This window comes from Lonchura striata, chromosome 10, assembly GCF_050655825.1.
Source record: "Lonchura striata isolate lonStrDom1 chromosome 10, ASM5065582v1, whole genome shotgun sequence".
NCBI classification, from domain to species: Eukaryota; Metazoa; Chordata; class Aves; order Passeriformes; family Estrildidae; genus Lonchura; species Lonchura striata.
The window spans coordinates 15952572-15971909 of record NC_140712.1 but is presented as its reverse complement, the minus strand read 5'-3'; the positions used below and the strand labels follow the sequence as shown (position 1 = coordinate 15971909).

The 19338-nt window shown below is 38.2% G+C and overlaps 1 protein-coding gene across 6 annotated transcripts in view; it reads right to left on the bottom strand.

Moving 5' to 3' along the window:
* The window catches only part of ADAMTSL3 (ADAMTS like 3), a 178225-nt gene that overhangs the window by 69895 nt on the left and 88992 nt on the right, over positions 1 to 19338 (bottom strand). For all 6 annotated transcript variants that reach the window (XR_014957531.1, XM_085588300.1, XM_085588304.1 and 3 more), the window contains exons 6-7: positions 17212 to 17448; positions 4217 to 4343 (exon numbers count right to left, since the gene is read on the bottom strand). Coding sequence is in view for 5 of the 6 variants with exons in the window: in XM_085588300.1 (XP_085444426.1) it covers positions 4217 to 4343; positions 17212 to 17448 (364 nt within the window). In the remaining variant the exon portion in view is untranslated. The remainder of the gene's footprint in view (positions 1 to 4216; positions 4344 to 17211; positions 17449 to 19338) is intronic.

The following is a 19338-nucleotide window of genomic DNA, read 5'->3' as shown; positions in this document are numbered from 1 at the left end:
GAGTTCATCCCATGGCACCTGGTCCACATTGCAGTAAAGCAGAAAGCAAGAGCAACCTCAAGGAAAAAATTTAAGAGTTTATTTCTGGAAGAGCAACATGTTAATGTATTCTAAGGAGGTTAGACACATGCAATCTGTTTGCAGTCAGGACTTGTAACAAGCTAGAGAACACTTAAAAGGATAAGTTTTCAGAAATTTCAGCTGTTAACATCCAAGAAGATTCCACTGAAACTGAAGGAAAAGGTTGGGGATTTTTGTAAAGGTTGTAGTAAAATATGTGTTGATGTTCACAGACATTGCAAAAGACTTATCCATGACCAGAAGATCATTGCCTGCCAAATTTCAAATCCCTGATCTGTGATCAAGTCCAACAATGGGGGATTTTAAGACATATTAAATAAAAGGTTTCAAGAATGTTTTGACAGTGGGAAACAACATGTTTTTTCTCTTCTGTGTCCTTGGAATATGCTGAGCTGTTTTGGCTGAATTTTCTCCAAAACACATAGCACCTGGCATGAGAAGTTACTGACACAACTGTCTAATTTTGGCAAATAATCCTTCATACAAAATGAAGTATCAGGCAACCTTGACAATTGCTAGCTCCATGTACATTTATTTCAAAGAGGGAAAATGATGTGAGGCAAGAAGTTGTCACAAAGTTGAGCTGGCTGATGACACAGAAGAGGGAGCTGTGCCAAAGGCCTCTGTTTAGATGAATGACCGAAGTAAAATTAGGTTTTTGGTTAAGCACGCTTGGGGATGATGGCACACATCATGTGAGAAGAAGTGACCATTGGTTACTACTCAAGCGCCATAGGAAATAAAGCACATGGCAAAAGGAAATTCAAACAGTTACAAAGCCATCACCAGTGGAAACTTTTATAAGAAGCTCTTTAGCAAAACATTAAGGCAAAACTTGCAAGTACTTTGCACTTTGGGAATCAAATAAAACCAGACTGGGACAAGTCCATGCCTTCAACTTCACCCCACATTAAACCAGCATCTTTCCTTCTTTGTTGATATCAGAACCAGAACATTTTTCTGCCTTTTCTGGCCAACATTGGTGCAGGAAGCAGATATGAGGGCCCAATCCTACGATTTTTCCATGTGCACAAAGTGCAGTAGAGTTAATGGCAGTTCCATGCATTTAGTACTAGAAGCTTCAGGCCCATGATATCTCATTTCCCAGTGGGATGGCACATTTTACAACCTATTACACTTTTTGTTTGAATATCGTTAGTCAAACCTTTAATCATTTTACCAGAATGTTAGAATCTGGCTTGCTGACAGAAGTTTAACTTACTTTGTCTTTCAAAGGCAATTTAGTGTTAGTGGAAAAAATAAACTTTTGAAATAATTGTTCCTTCCATATTTGCAAAACAGTAAGCTCTCTTTCACTGCTGTTTAACTTTCTGATCAAAGACATTAACTTAATATAAAAACATATAAAAAAGATAATAAAACAAAATTAGTCCTTCATGAGAAATCATTTGCTATCAATGCCTAAATTCCTTTGTTTTAAAATAAAGCCTAAGATAACCAAGCACTTTATTTCCCCTTATGACCCTTTTTTAAACTAAAATCTTTGGCTCTTGCTTTCCTTCCAGTTCTTTAATTTGCTTCATTGAACAGTAAAATTTACATCCTGCTCACAGCCTTAAGCACCCTCTTAAATACATTTCTGTCATGTGTCGATATTTTCTCAACACTAAATCTGAAAGCTTCCAAATGACTCTGGAAGATAATGTGCTTCCCTACACTGATATTTTACCACAAAGAAAGGATGGTTTTATTTCCACATTTCATTCACACACAGGATGATTATATGGAACTCATTGCATAGTGTTGAACAACTTGACCCAAAATATATTTTGGCACCATCACAATAACCAAGAAAAACGTAAAGTTCTGAATTTAGTAACATGTGTACTGTTTTCCTTATGCCAGTGGTAATTCATTCATATCATCCAGCCTACTTCAGTGCAAGATAAACCCAAAACTTGGCAAAACTGACATCTTTCCTCAGAATAGTCTTTTTTGGTCTTTAATTTTAAAGGACTCTTAAGGAAACTTTGGATTATGACAGAGGAAACAATGAACCATGGGCATTCTTCAGAACCTTTAGGGCAGTGGGAGACCTTCCACCAAGTGATGTCAGCTCTAGTCAGCTCTTACCTAAGCCAGAGTACCACAAGTGAAATTAATATTTTCTATCACAAAATGACAGTTTCAAAACCAGATCCCTTTTGCCACTTTGTCTTTACCGTACTTCTATTCTAAGCAGCAATTAAATATGCAATTTTTAATTTCATTTATCATGAACTATCCAGTCAAAGTCACCAATCCAAAAAGTTTATTTGGGCTGCCTTAGAACTAGCTATGGTGTCCCCAGGAATCATTCTTCCCCAGGAGAATCTCTGGTGCTGTAAAGCTGGAATAGACAACACAAATCCCTTCAATTCCAGTTGACCCTCACATCAGAAAGGGAAAGAGTTATTTTGTTTATATATATCCTTATATATCTGTATCTATCTATATATAGACACAAAACAAATACAGCTTGGAGACATTACAAAAGTATTTGCTTTACAAGGACTTGCTCTATGCTGACCAGAAGCTCCGAGTCTTTGATATGGCAAATGAATAAAATGTGGCCCCTCATGAAAATTCTTTTTCAGTTCATTGTAAGCATCCAAGACATTTTCTCATCTTTCATCTATAAATTACTGAACTACACTCTCCCATCAATAAAAAAAGACCTTTAGTCAAAGCAAGACAAAGGTTAACACTGATAGACGATCTAATATGTAAAAAAGGCTCTTTGACTTGTGGAAAATTATCCTATGACTTTACAAGTTGCTGCCACACAACCAGACACTTTTTAATTTAGATTGTCTTTGCTATATATGTGTATTGAATTACAGAAATTATGCTCCTGCATGGTGGTACCAAACACTGTTCCAGGGCAGTACAAGACACCACACTGCAAAGCAATGAGCATTGAGATAACAAATAAACTACTCCAAGTTACATCCAAACTGAAGCATACTGCAAACAGTGTCATAAAAAACCCATGGGAATAGTTATATATACTGCAATAAGATTTTTAGCATGATTCAATATACAAAGCTCTTTCAAAATCAGGGCACAAGTGAAATCTTTGCAAGCTGAAATACAACAGTATTAAAACAGGCAACTGCCAGTGGCAGGTGCTTCATGCATGAAAAAGAAAAGCTGGTTAAATTTGAACTTTGAGCACTGACTTTAAGAGCACCCTTCTATCTGGTGACTTTGCAAGAAGGTAATTAACCCCAAAGGCTCCATCCCCTTGTGACAAATGCACCCTGTGAGTTCAGAAAAAGAAAAATTTATGTGAGGCAACTATTCGTATGATAAACACATGGGACATGTGCTGTGACATTCCAGGGAGCATCATCTGTGAGGGTGGAGAGCACCAGTGTCAGAGGGGAATCTTTGTTTGGAAAACCTTGCTTGCATATCAAAACAGCCAGCCTCTTCAGACTCCAATAAAGGGTCTACTTCCAATACCTTTCCTTGCTTCATATTTTATATTTTCAATATTACTGAGACCAACAGAGTTACTCCCACTAAGATGTGAATTATTTTGAGAAAGAATGGTGGAATTTGAGCCAAACACACAGAAAAAGAGATGGAAGTATCAGTCCCTTTCACTTTGTGCTTTTTGTACCATAGAATACCATAGAAGTAGTAACTTGCCCCTGAAGTTCAACTGTCATCAGACACCACAAAAAAAAAAAAAAAAAAAAAAAAATCCAAGTTAATTTGAAAACCAGGTACTTATAAGCACAGGCCACTATTTCCATAAAACCATATATAAGATTAAAACCATCTATAAGATATTTCCATGGATTAAAAACATTGCTGCAGCATCACATATACATGAGGATACCCTCTAAAATAAGATGTTCATCTTGATGGTTATTCCTGATAGAATGAATTGAGTGGCTCCATTAAAAAAAAAAATGCATATCTCAAATTCTTTCCTAGCTATACTCGAATGTGTGGTATCCCTCTCGGAATTTCAGTAGACTAATCTAGCACAGACTTTAGAATAAGTAGCTTTGCAAAACTGCAAACAAGCGTATGGCTAAAAGGTCACTGCCATACGCATGCAAATATACAAGCAGAAAACACAGTCAAGGGTAAATTACCATAGGATCAATTTGCAACCTACTTTTTTCTGGTGAGACATGTGCCTTAGCTTGTCCCCTCACAAGCCTGCAGGTCGAGCCATCTCCTGCACAGATTCCACAGTTGTCTTCCTTGGCATTGCTCCCGAGTTGTCGATCGCAGCCCACTGCCTGCCAACATCAACAGCACAGTCAGGAGGGCAAAGCTGTAGTAGACATGCTCAGGTTTCTGGAATTTTATTTATTATGTTATCCTTTTGATTTTATGAGTTGGCCTCATTCTATCAAAGCATATCTTGCCGTTTAGGGTTTTAAAAGCATGCTGTCATTTCCATGATTTTAATGATGAACCACAACAACTAATATATTAAGCTATTCAAGCATAGGACATACATGAATCCGTTTCCCACTACTTATGTGAATGAATACCATTGAGCATTATTCTTTCCAAGACAAGGCATAACTATGTTATTTACAATTTGGTTTTCATCACCTGTTTAATTATGTATGAGAAAGGACAAATGCAATTAAATAATCCAAGTTAAAATTTAAAGGGCTTCACAGACAGGGAGTTGAGGGCAGTTCTAACATTCTAGTGTCTTGGCTATTCAGAATTTAACTGGCACTAGTGTAGATCTATTTGCCATTTACATCAATGTCCATTACACACACATTTGCTAACCAGCTTTTAAAAAACTCAGATGATTCACTTCTCACCTTCGGATTTTTTTTGATTTATGAATATCAGACCCATTCTATAAAACTTTCCAAAGATTATTATAAAACACCCAAACTTAAACACTGCCAAAAATTCAAAAAGCAATTAAAAAAACCCAAAAACCCTGTCAACTGAAACCCCTCCAAATTATAATGAAAACATTTTGCCAGGTTTTTCTTTTTCTGCATATCAGTCAACTCCACAAGAAAGATAGGAACAAGAATGGAAAAACAAAGAACAAAGTTGACTAAATGTACCTTCTTGATGAATGGAAGATAAATATTTGGCCTTAACTATCTTACTCTTCACCATTCCACAGAATAATTTTTCAGGGAGTACCACATGCTCAACAATGTGGTAAAAAGCTGATCTCCAGCTTCAAGTTTTCTCAGGTCAGCCTACCTGCCTCTTACATTCACATATCCCTGAGAAGGGCAGCTAATTTGTAAGGGCAGCTAATTTGTCATGGGTGTATATATTTAACAAAAATCCAAACTGACAAACGGATAGAAAACCCTCTGGAAACTCGGAGTTAAAAGCAGTGCTAGAATTCCGAAACTGGCCAGCACACGCCTCTTCCTATATAAAAATGCTTGGAAGGGGCCGTGTGAGCTGCCCAGATGCAGTGCGCCCGTGCTGTGCCAGAGCTGACACTCGATCCCTTGCAGAGGAGAGGATCCAGTCCACACGTCAGGGGCAGGCTGGTCCAGCCTGAGTCAACACACACACACAGACACACAGATCACACCCACCCGCTGCCAAACGCGGAGAAATGCAATCTCAAAGTTTCACGTGTCTGTGGAAAAGAAAACAAAGCAGCCCCACCTCCCCCTTCAGCCCCTTTCCCTTCTTTTCCCGATTCCCTACAGCCTGAATTCCCTTTAGAGGAGGGCATTAATGGGCGCAGTTTGCAGTCCTTCACTTGAGAGACCTGCAGGGAAGGCATCTCCTCCCTAAGGGCTTCAGATTCACCAGAGAAACCTACATTAGCAGCAGGAAATCATTTTATTCCTGCAATTGAAGGGGACCTTAATTCTAGCCCAGCAATGGTTTAATTTTTAAAATAAATAAGCCACTTAACACTAGCAGTAAATAATTTCTTCTTTAACAAAAACTTAGTTGTAAAAATAAAGCAAATGTACACACATGTGAACTCAGAACAGGTGCTTATTTACCACACAGAAGTCATGTGGGAGCACTGTACTGTAATTTAGGTATGGATTATAGATTAAAGTATTTGCACTTTAAGTTGTCTTTAGCATTAGCATTAGCATTAGCTCTGGGTTCATTATTGATGCTCAGAAAAACATAAAAAGGAAAAGGTTGTAAACAAATTACTATAAACAATTCTATCTTCACACTTTATAAACAATTAACATTGAAATGAATGAAAACACCATTTAAGGAACAGAAACTGACCGGGGCACTCTGTGAATCAGAAAGCAGATGAAATTTCATGGCACATGATAATACAGTGCTCGACACATTTGCCTCAGCATTGACAACTTCAGTTCCCAACTCCACAAGAAACTTTCTTTTCTGACCTTTGAAAATTCCTGTGCTTTTCCATTCCAACCCATGGAAGGGGTCTGAATGCAGATCCCCAGCTGAGAGAGATGTTGCACCTCCTAAAGTTTGTGAAGCTTGTGGTGCAGTGATGGAGGCCATACCAGTGGTTGAGAGTCTGTATTTCCATTTGGAAGACTTTTAAAGTTGTTACTGCTCTCCTGCCCTTATTCACATAAAGTTACTACTGGAACATGGAGATAAATTGTATCACTGCAAGTGTAATCTCTCTACAAATGTCTCAAACACATCTCCATTTCATAGTGTAATCTCCTTTTCTAAATACTAAAAAACTGTTTATTTACTCGTCAATTAATTTCAAAGGGAAAAATAAGCTGCACGTTGTGATACCCTGTGTGGAAAAGTGATTTTTTTCTCAGTTTAATCTCTTGCATATTTGTAGGCTACTGATGCTGCAAGTCTTTAGTGGGAGGAGGGCTTTGAGCAAGCAGAGCAAGACCAGCCCATTAGGGCCCAACGTGACAATAACAAACATCCATGGCAATAACAAAACACACAGCCCCTGTGAAAACAAGCTCCCACTGGGTGTAACAAAAATCACACAACTGTGCAAACACAAGGCGTTATTGTGTCCTACACGGAATGTACAAAAAGATAATCAGCGCAGCAGCATACTTTAGAGGACTGTTTCATATAGTATTATTGCTTATTTTTTAATAATACACAAATGCCACAGAAATAAAACAGGAGTGCTAGCTGCAAGGGACTTGGATGTGGGAAAAGGTTTACAGCTCCCCTGACAGCAAAGGTGGTGTGTTCAGCATTCACCCTCTGCAGATTTCCTTCCCAGATTATATTTACATCAGCTGTTATAAATATGAATATCAAGCAATGATATCTGAGAACACAATTTAGAAAACAACTCAAATTATAATCACAAAATTGACTTGAAGTGAGCATAGAATTCCAGATTTTGTGAAGGACCCAAAAATTTCACAGGTTTTTAAGTGACAAGCCACAAATGTAGAGCTAATTCAAATAGGAATCTTAATGAGGGAACACTGGGATGGGACATATTTCAAACCTCAGAGTCTAGAGCCAGCCTTTTTTATCTGTTTGTAAACCCTTGATCAGGTATGTCTCAGGTGAGCTGAACAGCCACAGATCTCACCAGAAAAGGAATCTGTGAGGTACAGCCTTGGAAACTGGTCTCAAAAACATGGCATTGTGACACAAAATATTATGAATTAAAGGTATTCATATTTTAGCCAATAACTACTGGAGAGAAAAAAAGAGTGATGAAACATTTTGAAGACAGTAAATTTGGTTATTTGCAAATAAAGCTGCTAGAAGGACAAGAAAATGAAAAATGGCAACAGCCTTCCTCTGCTCACACTGTACCTCAGCCAGCCAAAGAAGCTGATGATTTTCACAATTAAAGCATTTTGTGGGATTAATTTACCCCATATTGTTTGTTGTTTACAGAGCAAAGGGATCAGCTGTAAATATTACAGGCAGACTGGGAAAACATCTGCAGGCTTTTAGGGCATAGTCAGAAATAATATTAGGTGATTTTAACATAGTCTGAATAAATGAAACAAGTGATAACACAAACTGTGTAATGGAAGGGTTGGGACCCTGTGAATTTAAGACATTTTTAATCATAAATATCATCATACCAAAAAAAAATACAGGTATTTTAATGACCAGGTTGTAATTGAGCTCCTCAGACAGCAGGGAGAATATTCACCAATATGTAACAAAACAAACAGCAAGTAGAAATTTAATATAAGAATAATATTGAGGAAGTGAGCAGTTTTTGCATTTATAAAATTGTTCATGTTGAGGTATCAATGAATTCGGATATAGCAAACATATAAATATATTTTTAGAAACAGGTCTCCAATCCATTACTGTTTTTGGACAGAACTTGAATGTGTTACTTGTCTGTTCTTACAAAGGGGAAAGAAAGAAATATTAAAAAGAATTACATAGTTTACAGAACTATACATACTTTTCTCACGTGCAGCTCAGACAGAAAGCAGCTGGTTAAGCAGTGAACAACACCACTCATCTGCTCCAACAAACCTCAGCATGGCAGGGCTGTGGTGAACGACAGTCCTGAAGGGTGTTAAATACTTTGGAGCATGCTTAGAATAGTTCATGTAGGTTCAGAAAGGCAAAGGAAGAGCAAAAGGTCAGGTATAAAATACAGTAATATAGATGAAAGGGAAGAATGAGATCACTGCTGATATGTTAAAGTGACTATGGAACATTACAAAAATTTTTTGCAAATATAAATCCAAAAATCACTCAGGAGCTCATGTAAAACTGTTTCTTTAGGTCTTATTCAATTAGTAGTGTTTCAGCTGAGGAATTGGGCTTAAAGAAATTCATGTAGCATGTTAATTTTGATTTGTGAAGGTCCAAGAATAATCTGTTAAACTCAAAAAAGCTTCTTTTTTTAAGATGTTTATAATTAAGTATGATAAGAAAACTGGCAGGACTGCAAGGTGACAGAATTTTTACTGAAATTCCAAAATGGTAAAAAAGCACCATAATGAAAAACAAGGCAAACCCCACCCACACCCTCCCTCCCTCCTTTCAGAGACTTCTCTTAATAAGTGTAAACACAAACATGGACTAGAATTGCCAGTGCAGAATGTGGTACAGAATTAAGTTTCAAAATTTCATCATTTGCTTGTTATACCATTGCTTTATCCCTCCTAAATTCAATTATTCAAAAAGTTTTCTGGAATACCAATGACTCGAGATTATATACTTCAAATAAATAAATTGAAGATACACCTACACTTCATAAGGTAAAAATATTTATTTCAGAGATGAGTAAAACCAGACATCTCTGAATAATGAGCATCAACTAAGTGTTAAGTGTCATTATTACTATCAAAGCATGAAATCATATCCAGCAATATAGATAATTATAAATAATATTTCTCTTTCAAAGTAAGCTTTCCCCCTTCTAGGATCCTCTGAAGCCAAAGATCCAGGTATAGCCAGAAAAAACAAATATTCTGGGTTCTCCTAATAGAAGCAGCCACAAAAGAATAAATCACTGCTATTTTTATTTGTGACAGATACATAAATTCTATGAAACATTAAAACTGAAGCTGCACTAGTACCATTATTTTTCTATCTACTGTCTTAGACTAAGCTCTTTAGCAGACATGCCACTTAAATATTCAGTAATTCATTGTTTGTTAAATACTAAATAATTTCCTACTTTGACTAAGAAATTTATTATTGATACAGGCTCTCACTTAGAAGTGATTCCATTAAAATTACCAGGTAAGCTTCTGTTTTGCAGTGTTCTATGTTTGCTTGAGGGACTGGCAGCTTGGTGTCAGGGAATAATGCCCTTTATTAATGGGATTTTGTTTAACAAAATGAAAACAGAAATTCAATTCAACTATATCTCAGTATGACATAATTACTATCCCTGAGCAAACCCTCAGCTGTCAGGAAAACCCAGCTGAAGGCTACTCTGAGTACATTTCTATTCATGTGGCTGGCTGTTTCAAAGGATGCACAAAATGTGTACTCCAGGACCAACCTGCAAGTGGAATTTCAACTCAAACATCCAGATGGCATTTAGTGAAATTCAGCTGAAGCAGAAAACTCAGCAAATCATTTATGGGGAAGTAGTGCCCAACGTGCTTAAAATGTCAAAAAGGTCCAGTATTTCTGCTGAGCAAGGAACTGCACTGCAGAATGCACAAATGGATGATAATTGTACTTCTCACAAGAATGTGATGAGAGCTACTGCACAGGAGATCCTTCCCTTCAAGGGCTGACCAGTCTGTAATTATCTCAGTACATGTTGTCCAGTGGTTTTTATTTTAAAGTTGGCCAGCAGCAGATCTGAAAGGTGGCAAAGGCTTTGTGTCCCAGGTGCAAATGCCTTCCACTGCCTTTAAAATGTGTCAAGATTTGCAAAATATATTGTGAAAATGACTATTTTACCAGGCATATCCAACTTAGTGATCTGACTGCCCAGCCACCAGGATAGCAGTATTTGGACTTCTATAAACCAAATTATTTATTTCAGGCTTACAAGTGATGAGAACTAAGATAAAAATGGAATCAGAACACCTACATACTTCTAAAGGTTATCAGCATTGCCCAAAATACCAGATAACCTCCAAATTACTTCTGACAAAAATGCCTTTTCCAAGTTTTGTGACTTGACTAAGAAAGGACCTGTTTTATTTCAGCATTTACTAGTAAAGGAACAAAACTGAAAAACTCTTACATGCTTAAAAAGACAAATCTCTACTGCAGTTTATTAGAATCACTCAGCAGGGAAAATGAAAATCCTCTGGTCTTGCTCAGAGAAAAGGGATTTCTATTTCCAAAAAGACAGACACTCACAAAATCCAAAACTCAGAGAAATTAAGGTTGTGTTTCATTGCACAGTTGCATGTGCAATGAGAGTACAGAGATCCCATTGCATCAATGTCAGCTCTTTGCTGCATTTTCCCCTGCTCTACTTGTTTTAGCACAGAATCCAGCGCAGGCAGATGTCAGGACTGACTGTATCCAGACAACAAATAACTAATTTTAAATATGACTATGGGAATTCATTGTAATAAGAATGAATGAAAAAAATGTCATGTGAAAATCCTGCTCTCCCTTGGTCAGTATTTTCCACGTCTCTTTGCCCTGCTGTAGAACCTTGCTGTCATTCAAAGCCCATCTATTCATGGACTTTGCAATCTCTGCTCACATCCTTCGCTTCATGATAGCTTCAGCCTGCACTCTATTCCTACACAGATAAAATATGTCCCCAAGAGAACATAAAGAAAAAAGCTCCCACTGTCTTTTTCCCATGCTCATCACCCACAAGTAATTGATTCTGACAAGCAGAGGGAGAGATACCAGAACATCCCTCCAATTAAGCAAGTTACTTTTTTTTTTATTTATTTACTTTAAAAGTAGTGTGGAATCTTAGCTTTCAAACTGCACTTTCAAACCCTAGTTTATCCTCACTGAGGATTTATCTTGGTCTGAAGTCTGATGACTTTATCTGAGTCATGATTTTCTTCTCACGTGGTCCTGTCTCCCAACTCTTCAGTTATGTCTGAGCTAACAAAGGGCTGATTGTGGCACGGGTTCTCACATCTCTGGAATCAAACCAGCCCAGGACAGTAGCAGCCCAGACAAGCTGACACAGGCTTCAGCATGAGCCAATTAACAGAACAGAGCCCCTCCAGGCTCGGGACAGCAGAGAACTCCCCAGCCCACGAAGCTGCAGTCCCAGCTGCCAAGGTGAATGGGCAGCAGCTGTGCTGGGAGGAGGAAAACTTCCTCTGTTTGAGGATTTCCAGTTCCTCACAGGTAAGAAATCAGGCAAAGTGTGTCAAAATGCAAACCTCAGAACAGAGGTGTAAACTAAGCCAGAATGATGGGCACAAGGAGATGCACCACGATTCTCAAATTCCCGAGCCATCCATACCGAGGAAAAGCATGTAAAGCAATAAAAAAAACCCCCAGAAAATAAAAAAAATACAGTGCATAAAATTCACTGCATACTAAAGGGCTCCTAAAAAGACTTTCCACATATTTCTGCTGACATTTTATATCTGAAGGCAAGAGGCTAAAGAGTGTTCCACAACTCTGTAAATCCACTTCCATCAAATAAAACAAAGTGCTTCCAAAACCTTTAACTCTTACTACAGGATCTGTCACATGCTAGAGGAGCTGAGAGATTATAGGACCACCCAGCAGGAGCAAGTACCCTTTCCCACATGGTCTCCATTTAAAAAAAACACACATACACACAGCCAGAGGATAGGACACAAACTCCCAGTGAGCTTCTTGTTTGTGAGAACAATTTCAAAAAAGAAATCAGTATATGAAATCAAATTACTTTGCTCCTTTTCTGGCTGGGTTCAGTCAAATCTGCCTTGCTTGATGAAGTTAGCCCTGGGGGATTTGAAGGTTACTAAGGCTCTACTTCAAGATGACACCCAAATCATGAGCTTTTCTGCTATCACTGCTCACATGATTTAGATCTTTGCTAGGCTGGGAAGTAAAGTCACATTTGCACTCAGCTTACTAAAACAAAACAAAACTTGACAGTGAATCACTTATGACCAAAGAAGTATAGATAAGACACTGGAGATCAGAAAAAACCCCACTACTCATCTGACAAGAAAGGATAAACTTCCACAGTAAGAAATGCCTATGGAGAGCATTCTCCATGTGGAACAGTAGGATAGAGAATAAGATAAGACCTGAAAAGAAACACCAGTTTCTAGCAAGAGTGGGAAACTGCAAAATAAAAACAAGTGATCCCAAAAACCTTTTCAGTGTCTGAGAGTATCTCATTATTACCTGCAGCGTCTGAGAGCATCTTGTTATTATTTATTTATAAAAGCCCACCACCAAGGTGGGCAGTGACATTCAAAGGGGACAAGTGCAGCCCTTGAAGGGTGGCTCCATGATCTGCTGGCCTGAGCTTCCACAGATGAGAAACCAACCCCCTGAGGCTAGGGAGGGTGACACTGACAGGTCACACAGGATGTGGCAGCTCCTGCTTAGCTCAGCCCCATCCTCCAGTGGGACCTCTGGAGAACCACCAACATCTGCCAGCTGAGCTGCAGCTGGAGCTCCCCACTCCCAGTTTTATGATCCCTGTCACACGTGTGCAGTCACATGAAGTTTTTCATATGTAGTTCTGAGAGCCAGAAAGTTCTGTTGGATCTCCCTGAGTCACTGCCAGTCTTTCTGGGCAGGGTCCAGCCTGCAGCTCTGGTGCAGTAACAGGTAGACAGAGTACAGGTGTCTACACCTTCATGCTCCAAAATGCACTTTACTCTGTGCATTTGCTAATTAGGGGTACCCAGGAAAGAATGCCAGGTTTAGTATAACAGCTGGCTTGACACAGTTACCTCAAAATCAATTCTTCCTATGAATCACTCAAAGGCTAAAAAAAGAAAAAGGCAACACAGACTTTTTTTGTAATTTTTAAATATTAAAAATAAGGATCAAGAGTAAGTATTAATTTGGGGGGGGGGAAGGTGCTTTTTTAACAGCTATTTAAGAATTAACTACTTAGACTAACATGTGTTAGAAACATGTCTGCAGTAACACAGGATGGAAAGGAGACTTTCCTTTCTGAGTCTCTGCACATCAAACCTCCTGTGCATCTTGGGCAGTCCTTAAACATATTTACAGGCAAGAAAATGTATGTGCAGGAACCAAAAGAGAAAGTACACAAAACAAACAGTTTGAGAAAGCAACTCTTAGAATAAAAGGAGCCAAGATTCAGAAAAAAAAATTGTACTCTGCTATAATTTTAAGTTTAAAACACAAATAAAGCTTATTAAAAAAGAAGAACTGCAAGAGTATTCCAAGAGCTTACAGAAACTGTTTTCAGTGAAAACTCTGACAGATATTTACATCCAGCACAAGAGTGCTTTGTGGTGAGTGATACCTACTCGCCAGATGATGACACGTGACAGAGGAGAGCGAGCATGGCAGGAGTTGATGGCTTTGCCCTTGACATGTGGGATGTGTTCTGATGTCAGCTAAATTTATGCCATATGCTACAAGGCACAGTGTAGTGTCTGCCTTTTTTGGAACACAAACAACTTGCTGACACTAAATGGAAAGTTCACTGCAGGATTTACATCATCCTTGACCTAATTGTGACAGCCTAGGACAGAACTAGTCAGGCTGCTCCTCAGGACTCCAGATTTTTTGGGTGATGCGTGTATTTGTTGTCCAAACATATTACTCCATATTAGGAAAATTACCACTGTAACCATTTCAGGTGCTGGCACAAGTAACACCCCATTCTGCATTCTGGTAGAAAAAAAGCAGGTCTGCACAAATTAAAAACAAAACCCAAGAAGAGGCAGGGCCCCAAAGCAGGAGGAGTAACTGGGTAAATGTTACCCACATATGTGTCTGACATGCAGATGTTTTTAAATGTCTCCACCCACAGCCAGATGGGCACAGCAGGAACACATTATATGAAAAAATGTTTTGGGAGTTATGCAGAGACTAGAAAAACTATTAGAAGTGTGAAAATCCTGGCAGTGAAGTTTTGACCTGTCCCCATTTAACACAACAGCCCCAGATATTTGGGTTGATAACAGAAGCAGGGCAGCAGCAAACTAAAACATGATCAAATGGTTTGACTGAGTTAAGCCTCAAGCAACCTCAAAATATCTTACTGATTTTCCCAATAAACCTTTCCCTGTTCCACCATCTTTAGATTTTACCTCCTATTCAGAATGCAGCTTTGTCATCTCACAGTTTGCTTTCATAGAGCTTATTTAGCTTGAATTGCTTGATAAGGGAAGTACAAGGGATCAGAACTGAAGCTGGAGTACAAAAATTCACCCCATTTGAAATTCAAATGCTGCCAAGGTGAGAGCTTGAACAAGAGACAGAATTAGTGATGCAGCCCACCATAGCAGGAACCAGAACAGAGACAAAAGTGAAATCATGTTGGGGAGAAGGGGAAGTTGAGTTAACTTCAAGACAATAAATGAGCAAAACCAGCACCAATCTCCTTGACAGAAAGTGTTTGGTGCTCCCAGGCACAGAAGTGAAGATCCCCACATCAGCAGTGTGATGTGCTCATTTAGATGGCTTAGCTGTAAAACCCTTGCCAAGCAATTTGCTGGTTGTGCCAATTACATGTCAGAACCCACCAGACAGATCTTACAGCAACAATTGTGGAGAATCACAACTGTGCTGTCTCTTTTAAGAGCAGTTAACTAAATAACCATGTTTTTCTGTGAAAGATTAGGCATCAATTTATTTTCTTTTCCTGCTCAAACAGGAGTAGCACAAAGCTCTGTGTTGGTTTCTGAGGAAGATCCCTCCTCCCACAGCCCCTTTTTCACAAGAAAGAAACCTTTCACTCTTCCCCCAAAAGAGTAGAAGATTATTTAAATGAATCTTTATTTAATTTAATTGAATTCTACTTCAGTTTTTTTTTTATCTCAATAAAATTATCCAACACTAAATTATTAAATATATATTTTAAAAAGCAAAAATTTTCAATTTGTGCAAAAATACCTCAGGAATAGCCAGTGGCTTCAAGAAAATAAAGTTAAAACAGTTAATTGTTTATGAGTATCAGCAATAAATTTAAAAAAAAAAATTAATAAGTTACAGCACAGAACACACTCTAAACATGTTTGTTCCAGGCTTTTTTCGTGAAGATGTTACCTCTCACTGAAAAATATTTTTGTGAAATTGGAAGAAATAATGAAAAAAAAATAAAAATGTGAGACAGAGAAAAGGAATTGATTCTCATCAACAGCGTAAGAGTTCCAGTTCCTGCTTCTGGAATGATTAATTTCTTCTCCACCCCTTCATTTATTCTAAATATGTATTATTTACATTTCCAAGAATTTTCTATCATATATACACATGAATACTACATAATGCTAAGAAGAAACAGTGAAAGCAGCCCTTTTAAATATACCTCCCAACTGTTCTTCACAAAACTGAATCCACTCTGGGCAAAGAGAATTTTACGCCATGTATGAAAGATGGAAGGAAGTGTTTGAAGTCGCTGTGGGAGACACTGGCACCCCCAGAGCACCCTGGCACAAGCCCTTGAAGAGCCCAGAGCTGCCTTAGACCCAGCCCTGCACTCGAGCCCTGGAAAAGGCTGGGCAGCCCTCCTGGGTAAAAGCCTTTTTATTGGGATAGGAAGCGTCACTAAGAACATGGCACAAGAAATACATTATTTGGCAAGTGCACCCAGAGTTTCTGGAGGTATATCCTATTTCCAACAGAGGGTAACAAACTGCTGGATCCCACAGTGAAGCACCATTGACACATGAAGTCTCTCTGTGAGGAATTCTGCTCCAGAGGCAGCAGATGCACCGTGTGTTGACACGACTGGCATCGGAACTGCAGCATACACAGAAGCCACATAAAACCCACAGCAAGGTCCAGATCATATATTAATGTTGCTATAATCCATGCACCAGTCTTCTGCCAAATGTGTCAAATTTTCCTCTATAATAGAGCTATTTTTCTCACTGGGCCATATCCTGCATTTTTGAGTCACACACATTTTTAGACATTTAACAGAGCAACAACCACTTGCAGAGAAAGAAAACTAATTGCAATAACATGTCCATTCTCTGTAAACTGCTCTGTTCATAAAACAAGCTTGCAATATTGCTTTCTTAATGAAACATGGGCAAGGCTAGCAAGCTCAAATATTGTAACTCTCTGCTTTTACACCAATTGTATAAAGTCAATAGAATAACTAATAAATAACGAATATATCTAGAAAGGTATATTGCCATTTAAAGACTCAATCAGTTCATGCAGCCACAACATACAGTCACTCATCCATACAACAGGACAGACCTACATACTCATTATGGGCTGGATCCCATAAAATGTCCCATTTTCTCCTTAACAGAAATTACATGAGAGTCAGAAAATTAATAAAATGAAATGGAAGGCTCTGCAATTTCATCACATCCTCACAGATATACTAAGTTTTGGAAAGCTATAGCTACAATATCTTGGTTCATTATTTTTTGCATGCATAAATAGAAGGGTGAATGAATTTTATCGACCTTTTATCTGTATAGATAAATACCCATGGCTAAGGCAGTCAGGAAGTTCTGTGTCTTCCTGAAAAGGTAAGTTATCTGCAATCCATTCCACAGCATTTACAGATACATCTAAACTGATAAACAGAATGAAAAACAATCCCAAAACACCCACTGAAGGGCAAAGGGCTTCTCAACAAAGGCCCCCTTTAGAGTCATACCATGAACTTACCTGGCAAATTCCACTGATGCACATATCCAGGGATTCAGTGTTGCAGCGAGTACCATCCAGCACTTTTGGGGCAAGCTCCACAACCAAGTTCTTTCCCAGAGCCTGACATTTCAGGGCACAAGGTGCAGTAGGATCATTATACACAGGGACCCACTCGTAAAAGTGTCCCTGGTATTTGACATCGTTGTAGGCAGAGCACTGCTGTGCTCTGAAGTCACCAACATCTGAAGGGCAGTCCTGAAAGCAAAACAAAAAATGTATTTTTTTTAAACTAGGGAATACTTTGCATTTGCAGTAAAGTTATCTTGTGAATAACACAGAAGCTCTTCAAGCAGGTTTTGTTCAAGAACTGATCTGCTTTGACAAATACACCATACTACAAAGTTCTATTGTGTGTATTAAAAGAATTTATGTTGCTTAATCCATTGTTTGGAGTACAAGTACAGAATATCATGCGTATTCCAGCAATAACAACATAAGTGATATGAGAGGATAATTAAAAATGCTCATTTTTATGACACTAGGTAATACAGTTAAAGTCTGGTTCTATAGTAAGAACTAGCTTCTAAAGGAATCTATATATTTCAAGTTAACTACAAGGTGATGTCTGACATTTAGTATTTCTCTTTTCAGTAGCTTTTCCCACTAAAGGATTTCTGAGGCCTCTACGCTCATTCATCAATTCATATGGCAGAGTAATGAAAGAGGTATTAAAGCTACATATAAACAAAAAAAAATTGTCTAATTAATTGTTCAGTACTTCTTGAAAAAAGCACAAGATTTGGGAGGAAACACCAGAAATGTCAGTGCTTAGTCCTTTAATATAATTACAAAGCACCTTCACCTCATGGAAGCAGTAAGACTTATTTTGCTGCAATAAAATAAAATTCAAATTGGTAACAATTGATCCTGTATTTCCAGTTTTAATGAGACAGTTGCATCCCTTCTCCCACACAGTGCCTCAGCACACACAGCTGAAAGACCAAGTATGAGAACTGCTTGAAATAAAACATTCTAAAATATTTTTTTCTAAATCAGGCATTGCACCCAAACAATGATGTTAATATTAAACTATAGTGACAGGAATGGAGATGAATACTGATTGATTTGAAAATAACTTTGGTAAAGTACTGGCAAAGGAGTTACTGTGTCAAACAATTCCTCACTGCAGACTTCATCTGAAAGTATGTCCAGTGTCAAAGACTCCATATGCCAGACTGAAAGGATATTCTTCCAAGAATTCCAACTGCACATATAAGCCAGATGTGGAGCTGATTTTAGTAATGTTTTGTTTTCATTGGATGGAAGACTGAAAGATTGTGATGTGTCAGGCGAACTCATGGAACTTATTAGTAAGTATTAGTTAACAATACTGATCCCAACAGTTTCAACCTTATCAGTGAACTGAACCTTCCCTGAATAAAGCTGACAAAATAGCAAGTGCATTATACAGGACTGGAGAGTAAAATATACAGGAGAAAGTTTTGAATTTCAGTCCAGTGCCCCCAACAATATTGCACTCAGTCTGGAGTTTTTTTCACTGTGGCAAACAGTAGCCTAGAACTGTCTCTGAACTGGTTGTAATCTACATAAAATACCTTCTAAAAATCAGTATTCTATCTACTGACCAACATATGGAGTTTTTGCAGCTGAGCACTGAGCAAGTTACTGAACTTTCCCAGCAAAACTTTTCAGCTCTGTCTAATGCTACACCTTAGAGTGACAATAATTTAGAATGATACTAACACATTTTGTATTATTTTTAATCTGGGATGATTCTAGTTTGAGCCATATTTTTTGAAATTATGGAATAAGACATAGGGAGAATTTTACTTCTATAGAATCCCTCCAGTGGGAGCTTCTAGAAACATCAAGTAAATACTGTGAGAAGCCACACATATTTACTGCAGTGTCACTCCCCAGAAATTCACCAAGTTTCACTGGTGTAAATGAGAGCAGAATTTTGGCTCTGACTTATCTGTCACCTCTCATTTTCCACAATATCAAGTCTAAAAAGCAGAGAGGACTTCAGATTTTCATATGGATACCATATGCTTCCCTCCCACCAATGCAAACAGGGGAGCAACTAAGGATCAAAAAATAGTAAGTAGACGTTAGATTCAGGTA